Source organism: Symphodus melops (genome assembly GCF_947650265.1).
Source record: "Symphodus melops genome assembly, chromosome: 3".
Classification (NCBI taxonomy): Eukaryota; Metazoa; Chordata; class Actinopteri; order Labriformes; family Labridae; genus Symphodus; species Symphodus melops.
Genome location: NC_136693.1, coordinates 472,291 through 498,898, shown reverse-complemented (window position 1 = coordinate 498,898; position 26,608 = coordinate 472,291). Strand labels below are relative to the sequence as shown.

Below are 26,608 nucleotides of genomic sequence, written 5' to 3'. Positions count from 1 at the left end.
AGGAGAGGAGAGGAGAGGAGGAGAGTAGGAGGAGAGGAGAGTAGGAGGAGAGGAGGAGAGTAGGAGGAGAGGAGAGGAGAGTAGGAGGAGAGGAGGAGAGTAGGAGGAGAGGAGAGGAGAGTAGGAGGAGAGGAGAGCAGGAGGAGAGGAAAAGAGAGTAGGAGGAGAGGAGAGGAGAGTAGGAGGAGAGGAAAAGAGAGTAGGAGGAGAGGAGAGGAGAGCAGGAGGAGAGGAAAAGAGAGTAGGAGGAGAGGAGAGGAGAGTAGGAGGAGAGGAAAAGAGAGTAGGAGGAGAGGAAAGGAGAGCAGGAGGAGAGGAAAGGAGAGTAGGAGGAGAGGAAAAGAGAGTAGGAGGAGAGGAGAGGAGGAGAGGAGAGGAGGAGGAAAGGAGAGTAGGAGGAGAGGAGAGGAGGAGAGGAGAGTAGGAGGAGAGGAGAGGAGGAGGAAAGGAGTAGGAGGAGAGGAGAGGAGGAGAGGAGAGTAGGAGGAGAGGAGAGGAGGAGAGGAGAGGAGAGTAGGAGGAGAGGAGAGTAGGAGGAGAGGAAAAGAGAGTAGGAGGAGAGGAAAGGAGAGCAGGAGGAGAGGAAAGGAGAGTAGGAGGAGAGGAAAAGAGAGTAGGAGGAGAGGAGAGGAGGAGAGGAGAGGAGGAGGAAAGGAGAGTAGGAGGAGAGGAGAGGAGGAGAGGAGAGTAGGAGGAGAGGAGAGGAGGAGAGGAGAGGAGAGTAGGAGGAGAGGAGAGTAGGAGGAGAGGAGAGGAGAGTAGGAGGAGAGGAGTGATGCAGCAGAGTCCATATTAAATTAGAGGAGCAGTAATGAGATTAAAAAGCCTCCATGTGGGCCTGAATCTACGTGTGTGTGTGTGTGTGTGTGTGTGTGTGTGTGTGTGTGTGTGTGTGTGTGTGTGTGTGTGTGTGTGTGTGTGTTGGACTGAGTGTGGGGGTGTGCAGAGTTTCTGGTACCACAGTCCTTCACATGTTAACCCTTTATGAACTGTAGTTTGTGTACACACACTTTCACACTTGTGGACGTGAAGCTGGTCGGATGTTGTTTTTTCTCGGGGATGAAACAGCGCTGCGTGCAGACGCTGCACAAGGTTCTCAGAAAGCTGCAGCTACTTTCATGAAAGAGAAGAAGAAGAGTGTGATCCGTCTGTCGAGTTGATCCATGAAATGTGTCCATCCGTGTGTTTTCCAGGTGAACCAGGAGAACGTGGTGAAGGTGGGACACAGACAGGTGGTCAACATGATCCGACAGGGGGGGAACCGGCTCCTCATCAAGGTGGTGACGGTGAGCCGGAATCTGGACCCGGACGACACGGCACGCAAAAAAGGTACGATGACGGATTCAGAGGACTCTTAAAGTGTGTCTACTGTTTGGACTACAAGGGCAGGTCTGGGATTTGTAGTTTCAGCGTTTCATTCAGCACTCTGCAGAGGTACAATCACTTCTATCTGTTGCTCTGCTCTCATACCTGACAAACCCACAGTCCCTTCATTAGCTGCTCTGATAGGTCAAGGCTGGTAACCCAGGGCAACCAGGGGTTTGTCATTAGAACTCATGACCTGTTTTACAACAAATCTTTAAAGAACGACCTTTTTAAAGGTCCTTTTTGATTGTTTGCATTATTTTAACTTTTCTTTATTATGACGTGTTTAAAGGGCCGCACCCTGCTGCAGTGGTTATCTCTCAGTGAGGAGGTTGCTGGTTTGAATCCCTGTCTGTCAGGAGCCTCTCTGTGTCTCCGGCTCCCTCCCACAGTCCAATCACATGCAGGTCAGCTCTGTGATTGGCTGGTCGCCCAATGACAGACACTCTGGGAGCAGGAGAAGCAGCACAGATAACAGACAGACGTGTGCAGAGTTTTGATAATTCTGCATGTGAGCAGGTTTTCACTGATGAAGACGTTGATGTTGATCTCTGTTCCCCTCAGCTCCTCCCCCGCCTAAGAGAGCCCCCACCACGGCCCTGTCCATGCGCTCCAAGTCCATGACGTCCGAGCTGGAGGAACTCGGTGAGAAAATCCTGGTTTGACTTTCACCTGGCGGTGTCTTTAGGACGTCTGTTTCTAACAACACGCCTTTGTTTCTTATTGTCATGGGTGGGTTCATCTCTCTGTAGTGGATAAAGGTAAGCAGTTACCGCTGCGGTGAATCCTTCCATCCGTTCTGCTTTTAACATGCAGCATCCGTCGACTGAAAGAGGCTTTAGTTCTGCCTGATGCAACTTAACTTCCCATCATGCTGTTTGACTCCTAAAAAAAGAACTTTTCATTCCTCCTCATCACCTCCTCTCTTCCGCCATAATGCATGAAGAGCTCCTGCTTCTCTACATGCGCTTTAGCCGTGGCTATGAGGAGCACATAATGTCGCCTCTGTTCGTCCCTTCTTGTTGACTTATATCTGTTTGTGTGGTGAAGACCACCTCAGAGGACCCTCTGTCTGTGTCGCATTAAATATGCTGCACAAAGAGGAAGAGTACCACGCTCTTTCTCTCTCTTAAATTAAACATTTAAAGGAGCAGTCTGTAGCTCTGCCCCCTGGTGTTTAAAACAGGTACTGCAGTCTAAACTCTAATCACCACAGAGAGCTGGCTCCGCCCCCTCCTCTCACACAGGTCAGCATGTGGTGGACACTGCAGCTTCAGTGTTTAGCCAGCTCTGCATGTGGTGGACATTGTAGCTTCAGTGTTTAGCCTGATAACTGCTCTCATATCTGGCAAACCCAGGGGCGTCCAAAACGGCCTTCAAAGCCCCGCCTACCTTCTCTGGTCCAATCAGATCCAGAGCATTCAGGAGCAGAATCTAAAGTTAGAAGGAGGACATACTGGCTGCTGCATTGTTGTCAGAGAAGCTTCAACACAGCAGGTTTCCCTCATGATCACACAGGAAGAGAGCAGCTCTCTGATTGGTCCTTTAAACAAACAATTCAGTTGAGACAAACCAGTTTGAACTTGTGTTCGGGATTCATTCTGTATGTTCATCTCATGATGTTCTGTGAAGCTGATTCATCCGTCATAGAAACAGCAGCTGCTTCGTGATTCACTTGTACACAATCGTGGATCAATCCGTGGTAATTGCAGCTTTGTGCAGCGTGTCAAAGGTGTGCAAAGAGCAGGCAGAGAGCCGAGAGGTGAATGAATAAATAAATGACAGGAGAGAGAGAGAGAGAGAGAGAGAGAGAGAGAGAGAGAGAGAGGACTAATTCTGCACAAACTGCTGACAGAAAAATCCCCTCCGGTCAGCATGTTTCCTCCTCAGCTGCTTATTTGACACGTTTGCATTTCGTTCTTTATTTTACACATTCACAGCAGTAACAGAACGCCGGCGTCGCTCTGCAAGGCCTGAAGTGCGTTTTAATATCTAAATGTAAATGATGGGATGCACACGACATCCACTGCCGTAGGACACATTTAAATACACTGACTGAAAACTTTTTGGAGAACGTTGCAGGAACAGTAAGTTGTTGTTGGTCTGTGGAGAAGCACTGAGACCTGGTTTAATGCTTTAAAGTCTTAGAAGTGTGTTTCTGTCATCCTTAAAGCCACTCTACGGAAAAAGAAAGGTGGTAAGTTTCTGCAGGCATGCTTCAGACTCCCCGACCTGCACCTCACTGTGATCGACTTCCACCTCTGAATCTGTAGACCTTTGATTGGCTCCGAGGAGTCCTTCTGACTGTCTGTGAAAGCAAACACTGTGACATGTTTGCATGATTGACGTGACGTGTTCTGACTGCTGATCTCTCATCCTCCTCTTAATGTTGTTGTTGCATGATTTCATGTTGTAAAGCTGTAAGTTTCTCTTCACACTCAAAGAGGATTCCTTCTTTTTCTTGCTTTATATTTTGTTCGTTTGTTTGGACCTTCAGAACTGAAGACACTTTTTCAAAAGCTCTTCTTACAGTCCTTTCATGCTTTCAGAAAACAGCCAGGTCAGGAGAGTATCCTGAGCAGTTCTCCTCAAATTATCCAGATATTTTATGTATATGTGAAAACGGGAGTTTTTCTTTCACAAACTGCTTCTCGGTCAAACAGAAACCGTAATCTCTCCTTCTTTGGGTCATCCAAACACTTCTCACACGAGCTCATCAGAGCGAACAGCTCTCGTCACACACTGACCTAAAAACACCAGCGCCAAGGAGCAGTACATCAATGATGAACCTTTGTCACAATCTGTGCTGCATCATTCATTACAAACTGCAGCAGATTGTCCAACTGTGAAGTACAAGATCACAGAGAACTACAAGATCACAGAGAACTACAAGATCACAGGAAGAACTACAAGATCACAGAGAACTACAAGATCACAGGAAGAACTACAAGATCACAGAGAACTACAAGATCACAGAGAACTACAAGATCACAGAGAACTACAAGATCACAGGAAGAACTACAAGATCACAGAGAACTACAAGATCACAGGAGAACTACAAGATCACAGGAGAACTACAAGATCACAGAGAACTACAAGATCACAGGAGAACTACAAGATCACAGAGAACTACAAGATCACAGGAAGAACTACAAGATCACAGAGAACTACAAGATCACAGAGAACTACAAGATCACAGAGAACTACAAGATCAACGGAGAACTACAAGATCACAGAGAACTACAAGATCACCGGAGAACTACAAGATCACCGGAGAACTACAAGATCACAGGAAGAACTACAAGATCACAGGAGAACTACAAGATCACAGAGAACTACAAGATCACAGGAGAACTACAAGATCACCGGAGAACTACAAGATCACCGGAGAACTACAAGATCACAGGAAGAACTACAAGATCACAGGAAGAACTACAAAATCACAGGAAGAACTACAAGATCACAGGAAGAACTACAAGATCACAAGAGAACAATAAGATCACAGAGAACTACAAGATCACAAAGAACTACAAGATCACAAAGAACTACAAGATCACAGAGAACTACAAGATCACAAAGAACTACAAGATCACAGGAAGAACTACAAGATCACAGGAAGAACTACAAGATCACAGGAAGAACTACAAGATCACAGGAAGAACTACAAGATCACAGGAGAACTACAAGATCACAGGAAGAACTACAAGATCACAGGAAGAACTACAAGATCACAGGAGAACTACAAGATCACAGGAAGAACTACAAGATCACAGGAGAACTACAAGATCACAGGAAGAACTACACGACCAAGCGAGAATAAAGTTAGAAACGTGCAGACATGTTGCTTTGTCTTTCTGAGGTTGCTCTGTTGTTCGTTCGTTGCCTCTTCTTTATCTTATTGTTGATAAAATGTTAAAAACAGGATTGACAGTCTGTATATTGTACGAGGTGGAGAAAGAATAACAAACAGGGATTTTTTCGTGTGAAAGCAATGAATGAGGATTCACAGTCTGGTCCACATGGACGTCTGTTTCACTGACTGTGAGAAGAGTTTTGACAATGTGACTTCAGATCTGATGAAGTCGTGTTCACAGTGGCAGCAGGAAACAAACAGGTCGCTCTTCACCTCAGGGTGCTTCCTAACTCCAACCAGAATCTTCATTTACAGCACCAACATGCAGCAAGCAAACATGATCTGGACTGGACTGGAGGAGTTTGAAACATCAAACTGCAGAAGACGTAGAATCAGAAGCTTAATGAGAAACCAAAGATCATTTTGTGTTTACGTGTTTGTGAGAGAAAAATGCCCCCAAACAAACTAAACACTGCTGCTGTAAGTCAATGTTTGTTCTTTTTACCTGACCTAAAAAGCTTTGCTGTCGTGTTTCTGTTTTCATGTGTGCCTTCCTCTTCCTCCTCCTGTGAGTGTGTCACTGTACATGTGTGTGTGTGTGTGTGTGTGTGTGTGTGTGTGTGTGTGTGTGTGTGTGTGTGTGTGAGAGAGAAGAGGGAGGTTTATTCCAGGAAATGTTTCACTCACAGATAGGTTTCCAGGGCAACTGTGTTGCACGTTGTCTGATGTGTTGTTTCTGCAAACCAACAGAGAGACGGCTCGGCTCGGGAGAGAGAGAGAGAGAGAGAGAGAGAGAGAGGAAATGTGCATTTTCTTCTGTTTTGTTGTCTGTGTGTGTTTTAGCTCTTCGGGTCATTGATGCTCCTTTCCTCCCCCCTTTCCTTTCCTTTCCTTTCCTTTCCTTTCCTCCCCTCTCCCCCCTCCCACTCCTCTCCTCTGTGTGTAGATGCGCAGAAGAAGAGGATTGTTTTCCAAGTCACTCTAAGTAATCACTCCCCCTAATGCATGGAAGCTTTTTACACTAAAGACAGAGCGAGTCAGACAGGCGGTGCAGCAAGCGGCTGGATCAGGGCTAGCATGTAGCTTCTCTGAGCAGAGCTCTTTAGGAGGCCTCGAACTGACCTGACGGCATCATCACACACCAGAGGGAAGTTTCAGTTCTGACAAATTTGCCGTTGACACCTTTCCTAGCGTGCAGGCTCAAAAGAGTACGACTGAGGAAGCTAACGGCAAACTTGACAGACTTCACATCATCATTGCTCATCTCACATTTAGCGGAAGGGACGACCCCGAGAGTTGATGATGCTGCTGAGTCGGCTGTTTGGAAAAGAGCTTGCACGGCTTTCAAGGCTGGAAACACCCAACACATTTCATCAGGGTCCTTCTGTGTCCCCCCCCCCCCCCCAAAAAAAAAAAAAAAGAATATTTTAAATGTTTTTTTCCTGTTTTAGTTTCATCTGCAGCTCAGTGTGGAAACACAGGGAGCGTCACTGTGAATGATTAGCTTGCGTTTGGCCGATGAGAACCGTACTAAGGCTTTGTAAGTTAAGTCCTGCCCGTGCTCGTTGACTTCCAGGCTGACGAATTACACATCGACTTGTCTTGCAGATAAAGTTGACGAGATGACGCACGCCCAGAAGGCCTCGCCCGTTGATATGAAGATCGCCACAATCAAACCACGCCCGTCCAGTCGCTGTTTGGTGACGCCAACGGATATGAATGTAAGTGGCTGAGGGGACGGAGAGCTGAGGGAACATAAAGCTGAGGGAACATAGAGCTGAGGGAACATAGAGCTGAGGGAACATAAAGCTGAGGGAACATAAAGCTGAGGGAACATAGGACTGAGGGAACATAGAGCTGAGGGAACATAGGGCTGAGGGAACATAGGACTGAGGGAACATAGAGCTGAGGGAACATAGGACTGAGGGAACATAGAGCTGAGGGAACATAGAGCTGAGGGAACATAAAGCTGAGGGAACATAGGACTGAGGGAACATAGAGCTGAGGGAACATAGGACTGAGGGAACATAGAGCTGAGGGAACATAAAGCTGAGGGAACATAGGACTGAGGGAACATAGAGCTGAGGGAACATAGGACTGAGGGAACATAGAGCTGAGGGAACATAAAGCTGAGGGAACATAGGACTGAGGGAACATAGAGCTGAGGGAACATAGGGCTGAGGGAACATAGGGCTGAGGGAACATAGGACTGAGGGAACATAAAGCTGAGGGAACATAAAGCTGAGGGAACATAGAGCTGAGGAACATAGAGCTGAGGGAACATAGAGCTGAGGGAACATAAAGCTGAGGGAACATAGGACTGAGGGAACATAGAGCTGAGGGAACATAAAGCTGAGGGAACATAGAGCTGAGGGAACATAAAGCTGAGGGAACATAAAGCTGAGGGAACATAGAACTGAGGGAAAATAGAGCTGAGGGAACATAAAGCTGAGGGAACATAAAGCTGAGGGAACATAGAGCTGAGGGAACATAAAGCTGAGGGAACATAGAACTGAGGGAACATAAAGCTGAGGGAACATAAAGCTGAGGGAACATAGAGCTGAGGGAACATAAAGCTGAGGGAACATAGAACTGAGGGAACACAGGGCTGAGGGAACATAAAGCTGAGGGAACATAGGGCTGAGGGAACATAAAGCTGAGGGAACAAAGGACTGAGGGAACATAAAGCTGAGGGAACATAAAGCTGAGGGAACAAAGGACTGAGGGAACAAAGGACTGAGGGAACATAAAGCTGAGGGAACATAGAGCTGAGGGAACATAGAGCTGAGGGAACATAAAGCTGAGGGAACATAAAGCTGAGGGAACATAAAGCTGAGGGAACATAAAGCTGAGGGAACATAGAGCTGAGGGAACATAAAGCTGAGGGAACATAAAGCTGAGGGAACATAAAGCTGAGGGAACAAAGGACTGAGGGAACATAAAGCTGAGGGAACATAAAGCTGAGGGAACAAAGGACTGAGGGAACATAAAGCTGAGGGAACATAAAGCTGAGGGAACATAAAGCTGAGGGAACATAGGACTGAGGGAACATAGGACTGAGGGAACATAAAGCTGAGGGAACATAGGACTGAGGGAACATAAAGCTGAGGGAACATAAAGCTGAGGGAACATAGGACTGAGGGAACATAAAGCTGAGGGAACATAAAGCTGAGGGAACATAGGACTGAGGGAACATAAAGCTGAGGGAACATAAAGCTGAGGGAACAGGACTGAGGGAACATAAAGCTGAGGGAACATAGAGCTGAGGGAACATAAAGCTGAGGGAACATAAAGCTGAGGGAACAAAGGACTGAGGGAACATAAAGCTGAGGGAACATAAAGCTGAGGGAACATAAAGCTGAGGGAACATAAAGCTGAGGGAACAAAGGACTGAGGGAACATAAAGCTGAGGGAACATAAAGCTGAGGGAACATAGGACTGAGGGAACATAAAGCTGAGGGAACAAAGGACTGAGGGAACATAAAGCTGAGGGAACATAAAGCGTTCTTGAGTTTTGAGTTGTATTTTATTTAAAGTGTTTAAATTTGTATCCTTGCTCCTTTAATGATCCCCCCGCTGTAAGAAGCGGTCTAACAGCAGTTTGTTTTATAGATGATTAAAATGAATGATGGCTGAAACACTGTTAGTCTTTAGTGTGCACAGCCAGCAGAGAGCTAATGAAGTCTATTTCTGGTTGCCTCATTAACAACACTGTGCTTTACAGTCTATGTATCACGACCGGCAGGGAGTCGCAGTGGTGCCACCCACCGTGCCCGGAGCCTTTCTGGGGTTACCTGAGAAGGGCACGATGAAGAAGCAGAAGTCTATAGGTAACACGTACAATCTCTCAGTGTGTGTGTGTGTGTGTGTGTGTGTGTGTGTGTGTGTGTGTGTGTGTGTGTAAGAGTGTATGTGTTTGTAAGAGTGTATGTGTTTGTAAGAGTGTGTGTTTGTACGTGTGTAATTGTGTGTTTGTAAGTGTGTGTTTGTAAGAGTGTGTGTGTTTTTAAGTGTGTGTGATGTGTCCGAGTGCTTTTAGCTTGTTGTGTGGTAATAATCTATTCATGCTCTGAGGACTTGCTCAGTGTGCTGAAGCAACATTAAAGCTAATTATAGATAAATTAAAGGATCCAGTCAGCATAGTGTGCTTCCAGGCGATAATATATTAGAGGTCATTACGCTGAAACCTCTCGCTGCCTGCTCGACGAGAGGGACGCCATCCAGGAGGATGTTACTCGCAGCTCCTTCGATTAGCAATGCCATCATCAACACAAGTTAAAACATTTCCCTTTTGTTGTTTCTCCAGCAGTTTGAGGATGCTCTGGTTTGATAGGCAGCATGACAAATGGAAACTGTTCTTTTATTAGAGTTAAATGTCTCCACTCGTTAACCCGAAGCAGTCGATGTTCCCCCCCGACACTTCAACAGTTTAAAAGCTGTGTCCTATACGATTTAAGAAACGTAACCAAACAAGCATCCGATGCTAATTTTAGCAAGTAAACTGAATTCTAAAATGGCAACTACCATGCGAGCTAATAAACCAGCTGCTCTGCTTTTCAACATGAATTTAATCCTTTAGCAGAAAAGGCTTTTTTGTCCTGTCTGCACTCTGTATTTCAAACAATGACGTTCATTAATAGGGCCAATGAATCCTTCGGGGAATGCCTCTTTTTCTGCTGTTAAAAAGCATCATGTAGCTATGTAAGTGTATTGATTTGGCATCCCACAGTAGTTTTGGAGCCCCCTGCTTTGATTAATAAAGGTTAACCAAAGGCTTGCTTTGAAAAATGAGGCATTTTCTTTGCACAAAAGAGGTCATGCTGGAAATGAAATGAACGTGTCCCCTCAGGTCCTCACATCAATTTGTCTTTTTGCTTAATTTCTCAAAGGTACAGATGATGACAAACAGGGATATCTCACACCGCCCCTTCTCAAGTTCTCCCGAAGCCTCTCCATGCCCGACACCTCAGAGGACATCCCCCCTCCCCCTGCGATTTCACCTCCTTCGCCCCCCGGCTACAACTCCGGCCCCGTGTCCAAGAACTACGGCACAACACGACCGAGCTTTACCCAGAACTCCCCCAATGCAGTGACGACCATTCGCAGGGACGTTGGAACGTTGAGACGTGGATATTACCGGCAGAGCTCAGAGCAGTTTGAGAGTACTCGTATAAGAGGGCGGACGCCAGTTCCGGAGAACCCTTACTCCGAGGTAGGCAATAAGACTCTGTATATTCCAGCAAAACCAGCTCGAAGGAAGGGCATGTTAGTAAAGCAGTCCAATGTTGAGGACAGTCCTGAGAAACACGTGCCAGCAAGCCCATCAGGCCCAGTTTCTTTGCCCACTACACCTGTAGAGCGAACATGCTCCTCCATCCCTATCCCCACCATCATCGTCAAGGAACCCTCCACCAGCAGCAGCGGCAAGAGCAGCCAGGGTAGCAGTATGGAGATCGAGCCGACTACCCCTGAACACCCACCTCTCACGCCTAATCTGGGTGGAGGTTTGCGCCCCGACGACCCCTTATCTTTGAACAATCCGTTTGCGGCAGCTATTGCCGGAGCAGTTCGAGACCGCGAGAAGAGACTAGAGGCAAAAAAGCACTCCATCGCCTTCCAGTCGGTAGACATGGGGGATGATGACTTCAGCAGTCCCACTCCCACACCTCGCCTTCGTCAGTCAAAGTCAATCGATGAAGGCATGTTCAGTAGCGACGAGCGGCTTCGAAGAATATTGGCTCCCCCTCCTGCTGCACAGCTAGGACGTCCTGTAGGGGGCGGAAGTGGAAACATGACTGATTTCAACACTCCGGAGCCCACAGTGGTACGAGAGCCTCTGAACACCAGAACAGGCCAGTGTCAGAACCTGGACAGTCCTGTTAGTCTCCCATCCACTCCTCCTAAGAGCCACTACAGGGCCAATGGGACCTACCTCCACCCTGTTACAGGCAAGCCCTTGGACCCCAACTCTCCACTGGCTTTGGCTCTGGCAGCCCGCGACCGAGCCATGAAGGAGCAACAGAATCATCCCCAGAATCAGACGCAAAATCCACCTCAGGTTCAGCAAACACCCAAGCATGAAGCCCAGTCCCTCCCCATTCAGTCAAGTCACAAACCAGACCTCAACCAACCGCTTTTCATCGACACCAAACTACGCTCTGGGATCGAGACCAGTTTTGCCGCTATCTCATCTGCAACCATGGGGCGACCTGGCCGAGGGGGCCTTCGGAGACAGATGACGGAGCAGAAGTATGAAACAGATGGTGCACGGGAAGAACGGAAGCATCAGGCGGTCGAGGAGAGGAAAAGTGCGCCAGCCGATGTGTCAGACACGTCACAGCCCAAGACAGCAGGGCTGTTGATGGTTCACACAAGCACTGATGCAAATAACAAGGTGAACAACCAGGAGGTGGAGGGGCAGGACAGCAACAGGCCATCTGAGCTGAAGGACCCCAACCAACCAGATCCTCTCAAAGCAAACCTGTCCTCCAATCCACAGCCACCCTCATCGCGGAGGAGGAGCATTCCTTTGAGTGAGTCAATGGACGAACCAGTGAAACTGCCCTTCAGAATCCCCCCTCCTCCTCTGGCTTCGGTTGACATCGATGAGGAGTTTGAATTCTCAGAGCCTCTACCGCCCCCGCTGGAGTTTGCCAACAGTATCGACATACCTGACGACCAGGCGAGTGCCATCGCAGAGATGCTTCAGCTTCAGCATCAGAGACGGAACGGGGGACCTCCCCTTCCTCCTTACCATGCTCACGCCCCTCCACCCGTCACTGATCCACACAAACGGGTTTCAAACAACATGCCCCCATCATACCCTCCTCCACCACCAGATGCAGAATCAGGGGTTGGTGACTCGGGAATCGAAGAAGTCGACAGCCGCAGTAGTGGCGACCCTCAACATATGGAGACCACCAGCACCGTTTCTAGCCTCTCCACGTTGTCGTCAGAGGGAGGTTTCTGTGACAGCGCTCTGGAGAGCCTCTATGCCACCGCAGACGGGCACAACTTCCTGGTAGATCGGCCCCCTGTGCCACCCAAACCCAAGGGAAAGTCAGTTATTAACAGAACATCGCTTTACCATGACGCTCTAATAGAGGAGCCTCCTGAGTCCTTCGGGACGCCGCCTCAGGCTCCTCCCCCTGCCTCTTCATCCTCTGAACCTCCTAGGACTCCTACTCAAAGGACATCCAAGCTGTGGGGCGATCAGCCCCCGGAGCTTCACAGCCCACCATCCACACCGGACTCGAAGAACACCGTCATCACCGAGCTTAGCTCCATTCTGCAGCAAATGAATCGCGATAGGCCGGCCAAGCCCGGAGAGAGCCTCGACTCCCCCACAGGGACCAGGGGGGGCTTCGGAACAAGGTATGTGATGATCGAAAGGTTTCTTCCTGTTTTTATCTGCTTTCCATGACCTTCCCAAGAACTGTCGCCTTTAAATCCAGATCTCAACTCGCTTAATTTCAGTCTTCAGCGCCATGTTGGGTGATAGCACGAATCACAGCACAGGACTCCTGAGAGTTAAGGGGGCTCTGTACTTACTGGAGAGATGTATAAGCTTTCTGACAGAATACGTACATTTGTTCACTTGCTCCTGGATGAACCCGGTTCTGTTTGAGTCTCTGCTGGCTCACGTGTCTTGCTGATTCTTGGTTGTGCACACTAAGAGAGTAACCAACACAGTGGCAACTCCAGACTCTGTTGGGGCCCAAGCAAAAATCCATTGAGGGGCCCTCCAACCAACATTCAGCAGGGAAATGAAAGTGAATGCTGTCAGATGGGGGCGCCCTTAGGGAGGTTTCCGACTGTCGTTGCACATTTTGGGTCGCTGTTTTGATTTAAATTTTGTCAGCCCTCTGGGGCCCCCTATTGGTCTGGGGCCCCAAACAGGTGCCTGCCTAGCCTGTTGACAAACAGCACCTCTGAACCAACAGGTGACTGTGAAGCATTCAGCTCTATCTGCTGCTGTACGTGAAGTATACTGGTCTTATCAAGCTTGTAAGTCATGCAGATGTCTTTAGAGAAGCACGTGTTCCTTTCAGACTTTATGTTGTTGTGGCTAAGACAGCTTTGCAGTTAATCAAATGACATTAAACCGTGCTCGGACACTAGACCCCCCTGCAAAACGCTACGTCGAAAATTATTTCGGCATGCCACTCCCCTGAACAGCTCAGATTCTGTTCTGAGGTGGAAGTTGGGAAGGTGTTAAAAAGCTCTTCATTGGTTGTGTTAGTCGTTCTATGTTGTTTGGTGGCCATCGATCCATTACCTGGGGAGCCATGTTGCAGATTATTCTCGACCTACAGGAGTGAGATTTTCAGTAGCGGGGACTTCGATTTGACAGACGCTCACCTGAAGCAGCTCAGCTCATGCCTTTTTAAACTCACATCCCCCCTGGATGAGAGGGAAATAAAAAGCACCATCAATAATTCACCGCTCTCATGCATTGTGTATGAAAGATCCCATCGCTCATCAGAGAGGTTGTAAAGAGCAGAGAGGGAGGGTGGATTCCTCCGGGTGTCGGTCCATTCTCTTCTCATAAACACAGTTAGATTGACACAATATTGTCCCCCAGTGAGACGTCCACAGCTGCTTGTGTTTCATCTTTCACGCTTCATGCCTCATTCTGTCGTGTTATCCTCATTTCTCATCCTGCGCCGCCTCAAAGTCGTGTCTGTTGACCTTTACACCTTGTACTCATTTCATTTTCAGCTCACGCCTCTCCATCTTCATTTTCCTCCAGTCTCGTGTGCTTCCTCCCCCTCTTCTCTCTTCATCATCCCCTGTGTCTGCCATCTTCACAGGTAGGTCTCACCTGCTGATGTCTCATCGCACCACTTCACTTTTTACATGGTTGTCCAAAGCCTCATTTCCTCCGAGTGGTCCGGTTTGGTTCCGTTCACTTTGGCAAGGTAAACCCTGATCTTGCTTGTGAATGTGAAGTAGCATTTACTACTTTAATTTAATGACAGGAAATAAAAAGTTTTGAACGTACGTTACCTGGTTTACTCTTAGTCTGGAAGCCTTTCAAAATAAAAGGATTTTCTCCGTGCAGCCATTTCTTTTAAAAGGATTGAATTTTCTCTCCTTACGACTTTTGGAAAAACTAAATTTGAACGCACTTTTCATTGCTTCATAATGTGACTCATGTCAGATTTATTGCAAATATGAGCTGCAGGTGTAGAAACTTTATACAGCCGTCTTCAGGAGGAGAAGTACAAGAGGAATATCTGTTTCACCGGCTGTGCTTGTTTGAGCTGAGTGAGAACATGATGCAGAAGGCAGAAGGCTCTGAATTCAAAGATGGCGACACAACACAGCAGAACGATCAGAATGAATCACAGACAAGGACCACTGTGCTTAGATCAACCTTCGACCCTGCGTCCTCAGCTGGCGTGTTTAAAATAACATCTTTATTGTGTATTTTGGCCTCCTGGGATCTCCATAGTAGCATGAAATGTTGGGACATTATTATTTGTCATCCAGGCAGCCTGACTCAGTTTGGATGTCTAAAGCTAAGAATACGAAAATTGTCAAAACTGTCTTTAGGTCCTGACTGACATTAATAACTCAGGTTCTCTGAGAAAGGAACAAAGTAAATCCATCATCTGGATCAGTTTGTAAGTCTGTAAAAACTTCAACCAATGTCTGCCACGAGGTACCAATCTGATGAACCAATCACAGCCTCCCTGTCTCCCTGCTCTCTGATGAACCAATCACAGGCCTCCCTGTCTCCCTGCTCTCTGATCAACCAATCACAGCCTCCCTGTCTCCCTGCTCTCTGATCAACCAATCACAGAGGGAATGCTACTTCATATATCATGCTAGTGCCTTTAATGTCATCACAAAGTGTCAATGCCTGACGAGAAGTCACCGCACTGGAAGTCCCAGAAGTTGGCCCCTGATCTTAAAAGGCGGTCTGCAGCATCCACTGTGCTCAGTGAAGAGTGAACAGAGAACTGGTCTGAATGGCTGAGTTCAGTTCAGTCACTGTGGCGGCGTCACGAGTTCCTGAAGCTGCACTGAGATCTGCACTCATAAAGTTGTCCGGCTCTGAGGTGTGTGTGTGTGTGTGTGTGTGTGTGTGTGCGTTGTTGTTTGAACCTGGCTCATTTGTGCGCCTCTGATCTCTGAGGGTCTGCAGGTATCAGAGCAGCCGATCAGTCGGCTGGTACATGGAGAGCACGCCGTCGTCGTACGAGGAGGCCCGGGGAGGGGAAAGGTGCTCCTGCTCCTGATACTGTCAAACAGATGGCAGCGGAGAGGCACAGAAGATGGCCTAGATTCACACATGCTCTCGCCTCTCTCTCTCCCCTCTCTCTCTCCCCTCTCTCTCTCTCGCTCCCTCGTGATCTTCCTCTTTAGTTTTTTTTTTTTCCTTCCTCGCCGATGTCGGGATCATCAGATTTTCTCTGTTGGACATTTGTGGTCTTATTTTCTTCTTATTTTTTTTTATTTTTTTATCCCCGTCTCTTCGCCTCCCAGATTAAATGTGCGTTGGTTGTGCCTGTGGACGAAAGGGTTGCCTAGCAACCGGAGGATGAGAGCAGCCTTGAGGCCTGCAGTGATGTCAGTCTGAGTTGGGGGAGGGTTGTGCGTGTGTGTGTGTGTGTGTGTGTGTGTGCGTGCGTGTGTGTGGCAGGACTAACCCTCAGCAGAGTTCAACATCATCTCACGCAGGTCACGTGCCGCGCTGCTTTAGTAGGTCGGCGTTATGTAAGAGCACACAGCCGAGTCAGTGCGTGTGTTAGTGAGCTTCTATAAATAAAGGCAGCGTGTGCGTGCGTGGCGCTGAGCGGCTCGTGTGTGTGCGTGCTGGTGTGTGTTGTAGAAGCGGGCAGTCATGTGATGATGATGAGTGCGAGTGGGCGTCATGAAGGCGACCTAGCTCTCATATCGATAGCACAGCTTCACTCTGCTCAGCTGACGGAGAGCGAGCGTGAGATGAGCGCCACGTGCTAACCACACCGTGTGTGTTTGCAGAACTCTTCTGAACCCTGAACTTGAAGTTTTTCTCTGCACCTTCCAAAGCTCACCCTCGCCTTCGTCCTTCTTCTCAGCTTTTTGATTCTCATGATTCACTTTGAGTTTTGTGGACTGGCTTTGATATTTACAGGTTTGTTAAATGTTTCAGTCGGCACCTACGAGGTGTAATAGTCTCCTCTCTCTTCTTCTCTTCCTCCGTCTCTGTCCTCTTCCTGTCAGCCGTCAGGCTAACAGGCTGCTGTGTGAACTAGAGACGTACACACTTCAAACATACATCGTGCTAAAGACAGGCGACCAGGGCGCTCTGCGGACACGACAGACGCCGTCCTCCATGTTGGAGGTTCTATTGTTCCAGATTGAAACGTCAGTTGTTAGGTGGAAAAGTTGCAGACTGTTAGTCCGTGCCTGCTGCATACAACCCTGATCAGCTTTACACACATGACAGAGAACTACAAAATCACAGGAAGAACTACAAGATCACAGAGAACTACAAGATCACAGAGAACTACAAGATCACAGAAGAACTACAAGATCACAGAGAACTACAAGATCACAGAAGAACTACAAGATCACAGAGAACTACAAGATCACAGAAGAACTACAAGATCACAGAGAACTACAAGATCACAGAAGAACTACAAGATCACAGAGAACTACAAGATCACAGAGAACTACAAGATCACAGAAGAACTACAAGATCACAGAGAACTACAAGATCACAGAGAACTACAAGATCACAGGAAGAACTACAAGATCACAGAAGAACTACAAGATCACAGAAGAACTACAAGATCACAGAGAACTACAAGATCACAGAAGAACTACAAGATCACAGAGAACTACAAGATCACAGAAGAACTACAAGATCACAGAAGAACTACAAGATCACAGAGAACTACAAGATCACAGAAGAACTACAAGATCACAGAAGAACTACAAGATCACAGAGAACTACAAGATCACAGAAGAACTACAAGATCACAGAGAACTACAGGATGAAGCGTAAATGAAGATAGAAATGTGAAAACATGTTACTTTATCTTTGAGGATGATTGGTTGTTTATTGGACACCTGTTTTGACGTATTGTTGATAAAGTGTTGAAAAAAATGGCGTCTGCCTTATTGTGAATAACTCTGATCCTTCATCCAATCAAAACTGCTGAGTCATCAAAACATTCCCCCCGTACAGTGTGTGTGGATGGAGACATGAGCTAATCACACCTATTTGGTTTTTTGAAGCAGGCTGTAAACATGTTCATGTCTGCTGTAAAAACAGGCTGTTTGAATGGGTGTGTATGTGACTTCCTGTGCTGCTGCAGCCAGCCTCTAGTGGACACTCCAGGAACTGCAGGACACTTTTACACTCATGTGTCAACACTGGAGTTTGCTGTTTGGTTTTTATTGTCTATTCACAACACAAAACATGACACATTCAGTGTTGTCGACTTCCTTTTGGCATTTTATGACATCTTTCATCACTTCCTGTTTCACTTTTTGCAGCCAGCTGTCAAAGGTTCATCACTGCATGAATCAAAGCTGTTTCTGTGTTTCTGTCAGGCTGTTTGAGTGAGTCCAGAACACAAACAGCACTAATGGGACTTGACGTCCTGCACGGAGAGAAGCTCAGAACAGCTCCGTCCTCTTTGTTATGCGTGACTCGATTTTAATAAGGTCAGAGGAGCTAAACGCGGCGGCGTGCTAATTAGGCTAACGAGCGATTACATGGTTTTCACTTCAATTTTACTCGTGAAACAAAAAGTGATTAGTGGACGATAAAACATCCGGATAGCAAACACTCGACACGACTCGGGTCAAGTGCCCGCCGTGTTTGTCATCGTTGAAGAAGAATCAGAGGGAACGATAAGAAGGAGTAGAAGAAGACTCACAGACGACCCCGTGTTCATGCAGGAGGAGGAGGAAGTCTGACTGCTTCACAATAAAGTGACTGATCAGAAACAAACAAGTGCAAAGACTTCTGGGTAAAATGAAGCCGTTGGCAGAAGCACAAAACGACAAAGATCAACGACAGGAATTTGAGAAGAATGTTAAAATGGTTCTGATATTTCCACTACGGGCTCAACGCAAACAGATTTATCTGGAGCCAAAATCCAACAGGAAGTCAATCATCGACCTGGGATTTTCAAAATAATGCCAGTTTTAAGTGATAGCATGTAGATTTGAACAAACTCTGACTTCCTGCATGCTGTAGGTCAGGTTGCTGCTCGAGGTTGGTGGAGGCTGGAACTGATCCCAGCTGTCATTGGGAGAGAGGCGGGGTTACACCCTGGGACTTTTCTCTCAGCCAATCACAGAGCTGACATGTAGAGGCAGGGAACCAGCATGTGATTGGACTGTGGAAGGAAGCCGGAGAGAACCCACGCCATGCACGGAGAGAACATGCAGACTCCACACAGAGAGGCTCCTGTCAGAGAGGGATTCAAACCAGCAACCTCCTCACTGTGAGGCGAGAGCACAAGTGATACTTTGACATCATTTCAGGAGAGGCTTCCTGCTCCTACTGTGAATCTATCTATTGTAAACAATAAATAAATATAAGAATATTATATAGAATAAATATAAGCACGAATGTAAAAATAAAATGAATAAAACCAATGAAGCAACTTCTAAATGAATCCTCAAAGATGTGGAGTGACTGCAGGACGCTCTGCTCAAACTAGGATCAATGTTGGAGATGAAACATGGAGAGAGGTTAGAACGCAGAAAGCTTTACAGACCCATGCAGAGCTGGCTAAACACTGAAGCTACAGTGTCCACCACATGCAGAGCTGGCTAAACACTGAAGCTACAGTGTCCACCACATGCAGAGCTGGCTAAACACTGAAGCTACAGTGTCTCTACATGCAGAGCTGGCTAAACACTGAAGCTACAGTGTCCACCACTTGCAGAGCTGGCTAAACACTGAAGCTACAGTGTCCACCACATGCAGAGCTGGCTAAACACTGAAGCTACAGTGTCCACCACATGCAGAGCTGGCTAAACACTGAAGCTACAGTGTCCACCACATGCAGAGCTGGCTAAACACTGAAGCTACAGTGTCCACCACATGCTGACCTCTAAAGAGTTCATGTTGGATCCTGAGCGTCATCATGCAGGTTGTAACTTTTTAAACGTTCATAGTGTGTCAGTGAAAGGTTGCAGGTGAACAGCTGACTGGATGTGATGAAGGCAGGTGAACAGCTGACTGGATGTGATGAAGGCAGGTGAACAGCTGACTGGATGTGATGAAGGCAGGTGAACAGCTGACTGGATGTGATGAAGGCAGGTGAACAGCTGACTGGATGTGATGAAGGCAGGTGAAGGTGAGCTCCTCTCTCTCTGCTGCTCGTCACACTGAAACACTGACCACAATCTGAACTCACCAAAACAAACAATAAATATGCCCGTCCAGCTAGCTAGCTTACCAAGCTAGCATGCTGGACCCCCCTGGGCTCAGGTGTGTTTTTACCTCCTTGATGGTCGGCGATGGAAATTTCCTCGTTGAAATGGACGCTCCAAAGTGACGCAAGTTGAAATTGACGAGAAATCGAAACGACGGAAATTCGGAACGACGGAAATTCGGAAATCGCAACGAAGTCGGAAATGAAATCACACTCATCCTTCACACTCACACGCTTGTGTGACTCACCTGGTCTGAAGCGGGGATCGAACCCGGGTGTCCACGTTGCCAGGCGGAGTCCATCACCGCTCGGCCGTCTTCAGCGCTGAAATCTGAGGAGAACCGGAGCGAGGAAGAAGAGAGCCAAGCTGAACAAACTTTATTAACATCAATGAAGAGAAACAAAGATGGCCGACTTTATTTAACCAGATCATGTTCACACTGACACACCTTCAACCAGCACACACACACACACACACACACACACACACACACACCTTCAACCAGCACGCACACACACACAGAGATACCTGTTGTCATGGTTACCTTTGTACCCCTGGTTAGCTCAGCTGGGAGAGGATCAGGCTTTCAGTCTGAAGGTTGTGGGTTCAAATCCCCCTCAGTCATAGTCCACTTTGATGCTGGTGCTGGTTTTCATCTTCCTGCAGAGATTGAATACAAAAAGGTCTTTGCAGAGACCTCGAAGATGTCGTGTTCTTTCCATGCACTCCTCTCCTCTTGTTTTAATCGTGTGTGTGTGTGTGTGTGTGTGTGTGTGTGTGTGTCTGAATCACATGTCTAATGTTGTCCTCTGTGTCTCCTCATCCCTCCATCCATCCTGACCTTCCCGTGGAGCAGCCGCTGTTGAGAAGCTCGTAAGTGGATTCAGTCTGTGTGTGAGAAGCCGTGGGGGGGGGGGGGGCACTTTGACGATGGCCCAGTTCCATTTTGGCACGTCGACCCTCCTTTTGTCCCCCCTTCACTTCCCCTCAGGCCGTCCCATATGTTGGGAGGAGGGGAGAGAAATATGTAGGCTGCTTCAGGACGAGAGAGGAAAAAACTCCTCTGACTGTTTAAAGAAGACGGCTGATATGGATGACCCGGGTCCTGAGGGGGCGGGGTGTGTGTGTGTGTGTGTGTGTGTGTGTTTCTGCTCTGAATATCATCGCTCCCATCCCTCCATGTGGGCCAGCAGGTGACGTGATGGTGACACGCCTGCAGGATGGAGCGTTTGTTGGTTTGCTGTGTTTCTGTGTGTTCCTCGTCTTCACCGTCTTTTAAACTCGACATGTTTGAATGATCTGAGAAGATTCAGAATGTGATCCTCAGCTCCCCTCTCACTGCGGGCTTCATGAAGGACGCCATGCGTCTGCTGGGGACTAGTTTCAGCAGCGGATTAATTCTTGTACAAAGTTTGAAGCTGACACAAGTCTCAGTCCAGCTCGAGTTGAGACGGGGAAAAGTCGCCACCTACTGTTAATTTAGCAGCATTACACCCTGAGTCTTCATGAGTCAGAATCAGGAACATTCAACCTTTATTGATCTGAGACAACAGACGATGTGTTTGTCTTCTGATTGTCGGTCCGATCCGGTCCGGTCCGGTCCGGGTTCATCGACCTCCTGCTGCAGAGGAGCGCTCACTTCAGATAAACAGGATGTGAAGCCTTTCTGTCTTTAGTCGTTTGAATGTCTCTGAGTTCTGGAGGTCCAACCTGACGCTCTTGTTTGTCTTTTGTCCCCCTCAGGCCTCCGTCAGACGACTCAGGAATGCGGAACAACGCGGCCGCCGCCCTCATCTCCACCCCTCCCAGCAGCCTCCCGTCACAGACGCACCCGTGCAGCCCTCCAGACTCCGCCTCCTCGCTCACGCCCTGCTCCTCGCTGCCCCCCTCTGTGTCGCCCACGCTCACCGACGTCTTCGGCCTGCCCACCCCGCCCATGGGCAGCGGCGGCGGCTACAGCCTGAGCTCCTCGTGCGGCGGCAGCGGGAGCTCGCGCTCTCCGTCGCCGCTGACGCTGATGCAAGCAGTGGCGGCGTCGGGGAAGCCGTTCGCCTCCAAACCCGTGGAGCTGTGGAGCAAGCACGACGTGGCCGACTGGCTGGACAGCCTGAACCTGGGCGAGCACAAAGACGCCTTCCTGGACAATGAGATCGAGGGCGCGCACCTGCCGTCCCTGCAGAAGGAGGACCTGATCGACCTGGGCGTGACGAGGGTGGGCCACCGCATGAACATCGAGCGGGCCCTCAAGCTGCTGCAGGACAGATAAGCCCCTCGGAGGTGGGCGGAGCCGTGTGAGTCGGGGGGGCCGAGGAGAGCGAGCGAGCTGTTACCGATCACTTCATCAGACATTTTCTCGAGCGGTGGATCCGGGTCCAAGTTCTGTCCGAGCTGACGCTGTCTTTGTCCTCTCTCGTCCTCCGTCGTCCTCTTTCAGTGCTCCGCTCTCGTCCGCCCTCTCCCCCCCCCCCCCCCAGCGCCCCGCCCGCCCGAGCACCAGAGGATCATGGGATGTGGGGCGGGACTGTCGGGAGAGAGAGAGAGACAGAGAGACTAGCTGCTATGTGAGTGTCAGAGGAGGGACTCCTGCTCACCCTGCTTTGGAATACTTGAGACTTTTAGCGTGCGCCCTGCTGAGCGTGCACGAGAACCAGCTGAGCTGGTCGTTGCTCCTTTTCTATCTTTGCTAGAGTTTGTTCAGAGAATAATATTTCTTCACTAGAGTCCAACCGGAGTTATATTTCTGGGTGCATCTAAGGTTGTAGAGAACTATTTGCGATAGACTTCATTTTTCTTGCTTTTCACCTGTTTGTGTCAAATAAGAACATTAGAGGACATGTTTATAGAGACACACACACACACACACACACACACACACACACACACACACACACACACACACACACACACACACACACACACACACGGGATGCACAGAGAATAAACAAGAACACACTGTCTGCACGCACACACACACACACACACACACAGAGCAAAGCGTGGCGTGGAGAGAGGTGGTCACTGGAGGAGGAGGAGCTAAGCTGCAACATCCAATCAGCACGCGAGGAAGAGGAGGCGAGATACGAGACGCTCGAACCAGCTTCTCCGTCTGCCAAGGGCGCACTTCTCCCTCGCCGCTTCTCCTTCTACTCCAGAGTGTGTGTGTGTGTGTGTGTGTGTGTGTGTGTGCGTGTGTGTGTGTGTGTGTGTGTGTGTGTGCGTGTGTGTGTGTGTGTGTGTTCATGGTTGACCCGTACGATTAAGGCCGGTCTCGCTCTGTCATGGATCCGCCGTAGAGGGAAAGTAGAGCTGTTCTTTTCTTTCATACTTTCCTTTCGTCATCGTCTCGAAGCCCCGCCCCTTCACGATGATTAGGTCATCACGCGGCGTGATGCTGACGTATCTCACACACACACACACACACACACACCCTGTGCGTACGTGGTAGGAGTTGATGTTTTTTTTAACGACAGAAATGCATGGTTTGTTTTAGAGAAGAGTTTGTAACTTTGTGGACGGCGAGCGAGGCGAGAAGATCGGCGCTCTCACGCTTGAGTCTGCAGACGTTTCCCTGTAAAGACAGGAAGCAGGAAGTAGGAAGCAGGAAGTAGGAAGCAGGAAGTCCGCCTCGGTCCACAGTTTAAGACTAAGTCAAGCCCGCTTCAGAATCACATGACCTTCAAACTGGTCCTGGGCCGCGGTCGAGCCGGCGTTGTTACCCGACGTGGCGTGTGCAGCCTGACCTCCAGTCGCTGGTCATTCTGCAGGACGCCAGGTCCGAGTCTGGAGACAGCTGAGGAGAGCGTCGGGATTATTTCCTGTTTGATGGACGCTGCTGTTTTGCAGACCAATCAGGCGACCTGCTCGGGCAGCAGGCGCTTCGTCTCATTGGACAGAGCCGAGCGTTTTGATTGACTGTTCACACACGCGTGCCGAGGTGTCGATCTTCTCATCCAGCTCATTCGCCAAATGTCACAACACGAAACGGACGAGCTTCAACAGATCCGGTCCGGTCCGGTCCGGTCGGGTCGCCGCCCGGTCTCGTGTCCTGATAGGACAGATCTGCGACTCACAGGTCGAAGTTTAAAAATCTCAGAATTTATAACGTTTCTATCGCAGCCGAACTTTTTTATACATCGTTGTTTAACGACAGGAAGCTAACTGGAGCTCAAACACAACCAGACCCACAATCAACCCAGACCCAGATCGGATCCTGCAGGTCCGGCGTTCGGGTCCAGTCCTGGACTCCGGAGCGGAGAGTTGAAGGAGAAGTCAAGTTTGTGACCAGCGCATCCTTCCTGCAGCTGTTTTTAATTTTACCGTAAAGAAGCTAAACGTCAGCGTGGAGCGACTCCGGCCTGATGGCGTGATTTTCTTTTTTTTTTTTTTGAGCAGACGGAGAATCCGAGGCGTCGAATCAGGCGAGAACGAGGCGGCAGCCGTTTCTCAGAGTCTCGTGTTTCGAACTCGTCTGCAGCTCCTGAAGGACACACGGCGGTCCGATGGTTTCTAAAGCTGGCGTGTCAGAAGTAGAAGTGCAGTGTGTGTTGACCTGTGTGTACATAAGAGTGTGTAACATGTATAGCTCTATTAAGAGGTTTAGTTCAAGATTCTATGAAGGAGGATTTACTGTTGCCAGAGCTGACCTGAGGACCAAAGCAGTGGATCCCACCCGGCCCCGCCCCCCCAGCCCCCCTAGCCCCCCTCTCCTCCAATCATCCTGCAGAGGATGCCTTAAATAGCTCACAGCCCCGCCCCCTTTTTTCCCCGCCCCCTTTCTGCACCACAGTCGCTCATACAGCTCGTGTCGTGTTTTGGATTCTTTCGGCGCACGCCTCACACACACACACACACACACACACACTCACACACACACACACTCTCACACACACACACACACACCCGGCGTCCGGAGCTGAGATTTGAAACACCTTTCTTTGGTTTCACGTGGCGCTCCGCGGCTTCACGGTCGAGGCGCAGCTCTTTCTCTGATGAAACACACGCTCTGTGTTCTGTGAACATTCAGCCGTACGGAGGCCTGCGAGGGACAATGCTGCTATTCTCCTGTTCCACATTTTAAAACTAACAGCGACGCGTCGGACGTGGGGTAGAAAAGCACAGTATTTTTAAAGATTTGTATAGAGTTCTATGAAATTTTATAGAGGTTATCCGAACAAGACTCTCATGCGTGGATTGCCAAAAAAAAAGAGAAATATTCTATAGATAAAAATGTGATTATTATTAGACTTCTGGGTTATGTAAGAAGCAATATTTATTCTGAATGAATCTCCTTGGTTGTGTTTTATTTTCCCATTTTGAAGTTACATATCATGATGCGTTCACTTGTCAGTGTTTTATTGAAGTGTTGCCTAACGTAGATACTTCTGCAGTGTAAGATATTTTGGCCAATCAAGCGAATCCCCCCCGGTGTACGGTCGGCGGCGAGGGCAAACACGCCGCGACAGACGAGGAGGAACCGCTCAGCTTTCGTGTCGTCGTAGGAACCAGATGTGCTCCGGAGGTCACATCTGCTCGGGGTGGAGTCACGCGTGTGTGTGTGATGATGTCGCACGCCGTGATTGGCTGCTTGTCTTCTAACAGATCATGTGGAGGAACACGACGCCGTGCAGCCTGCGAGGCGAGCCTGTCTCTCACCAGCAGGGGGCGTCAGTGCTTCTCGACTCGTCCACGAAATGTTTGATATTTTTCGACCAATCAGATTTAGTGAAAAAGAAACTTTGGACCTGAGTCGGAACAAAACGTGTGACAGAAGTAAGAAACTGAAAATATATATATATATAATATTCACGACCTCCACGACCAGAACCGCCACTTTGCACGCTTCCTCTTTCACGTCGATCTTTACAGCCAATCACGACGTGCCACATCGACGTACAAACGCCGGCGAAGGAAGGACCCCGATCAGATGTGAGCGCCCGAGCACATCGGCCCGTTTCAGTGCGTTTGCTCTCTTAGGCCACCGTACAGGAATCTTCAGACGACCAGCGTCTGCCTGACTCTCGTCCCCGGAAACTCCTTCAATCCAGAGTGTGTGTATAAAACGAAGCAAAAAAAGAAAAAGAAAAAAAAAAAAAGGTGTAAATTTTAAAAAAGAGGCCATCTTGGTAGAAATATATGAAACGTATTTATATGTCACCAAAAAGATTAGCGGCGGCCGCGCGGCGGTCGCTGACAGTTTTCTCTCTGTTGTAGATCTGAGTAGATGTAGAAGAATCTTTCAAAGCCTCGCCGTGGCGTGGAGCTTTCACCACGCCGTGTTCAGACCAGGCGCGGCTCACCAACCCACCTCCACCCCGCCCTGCCCCGCCCCGCCCCCCCAGCCCCCCCCTCTTTAAAACACTGCTCCCACCTTCATCATCATCATCATCATCATCATCCAAGCATTATGGGTAACCGTTTTTTTTTCGCTTTCTTTTCTTCAATTGATTTTTCTCATCGATAGATTTTATTCTTTAAGTCTTCATAGAGGCTAAGAAACGTTTTCTCGGTAATTTGTGCAAAGACTTGTGTTCATGTTTTCTATGTTGCTGTAATTTTGTGCTACTGAATCATCATAGTCGACTAATTACTGAAATGAAAAGAGAGAGAATTTTCCTGTAACTGCACTCTGACCCCGCCCCCCTCCCCTCCCCCCTTTCAGATCCTCAAGATTTCTTGTATGGCAACCAAAATTCACTGTAAGAAATAAATATAATATTGCACTAGTGTGGTGTCCGTGTCTCGCTCCTTACAGCGTGCAGCAGCTTCCTCACAAAGTGGCGAGACTGTTGGCTCCTCCCACCAGCAGCCATGGTCCCGACGCTTCCTCCTCCGTTTCCTGTGTTTTTATTCTCTCTTGCAGACGGATTCTTCCTCATTTTCTTTAATTTAACATTAACAAACGTTTTCTTACGTCGTTTAAAAATGTGAAGATCTGGGGCCGTTGTTTTGATTTGTCAGATCTTTAAAGGGGGCCCCTTCTGGTCTGGGCCCTGCCTT

The 26,608-nt window shown here is 48.5% G+C and overlaps 1 protein-coding gene across 1 annotated transcript in view; it reads left to right on the top strand.

Moving 5' to 3' along the window:
• Positions 1-24,512, top strand: part of shank2a (SH3 and multiple ankyrin repeat domains 2a) — a 121,191-nt gene extending 96,679 nt beyond the window's left edge. The window contains exons 13-20 of the mRNA XM_079340327.1: positions 1,194-1,329; positions 1,930-2,010; positions 3,539-3,562; positions 6,165-6,203; positions 6,827-6,939; positions 8,943-9,048; positions 10,108-12,592; positions 21,356-24,512. Of these exons, the coding sequence (XP_079196453.1) occupies positions 1,194-1,329; positions 1,930-2,010; positions 3,539-3,562; positions 6,165-6,203; positions 6,827-6,939; positions 8,943-9,048; positions 10,108-12,592; positions 21,356-21,878 (3,507 nt within the window). The 3' untranslated portion in view covers positions 21,879-24,512. The remainder of the gene's footprint in view (positions 1-1,193; positions 1,330-1,929; positions 2,011-3,538; positions 3,563-6,164; positions 6,204-6,826; positions 6,940-8,942; positions 9,049-10,107; positions 12,593-21,355) is intronic.
• Positions 24,513-26,608: the final 2,096 nt, after the last annotated feature.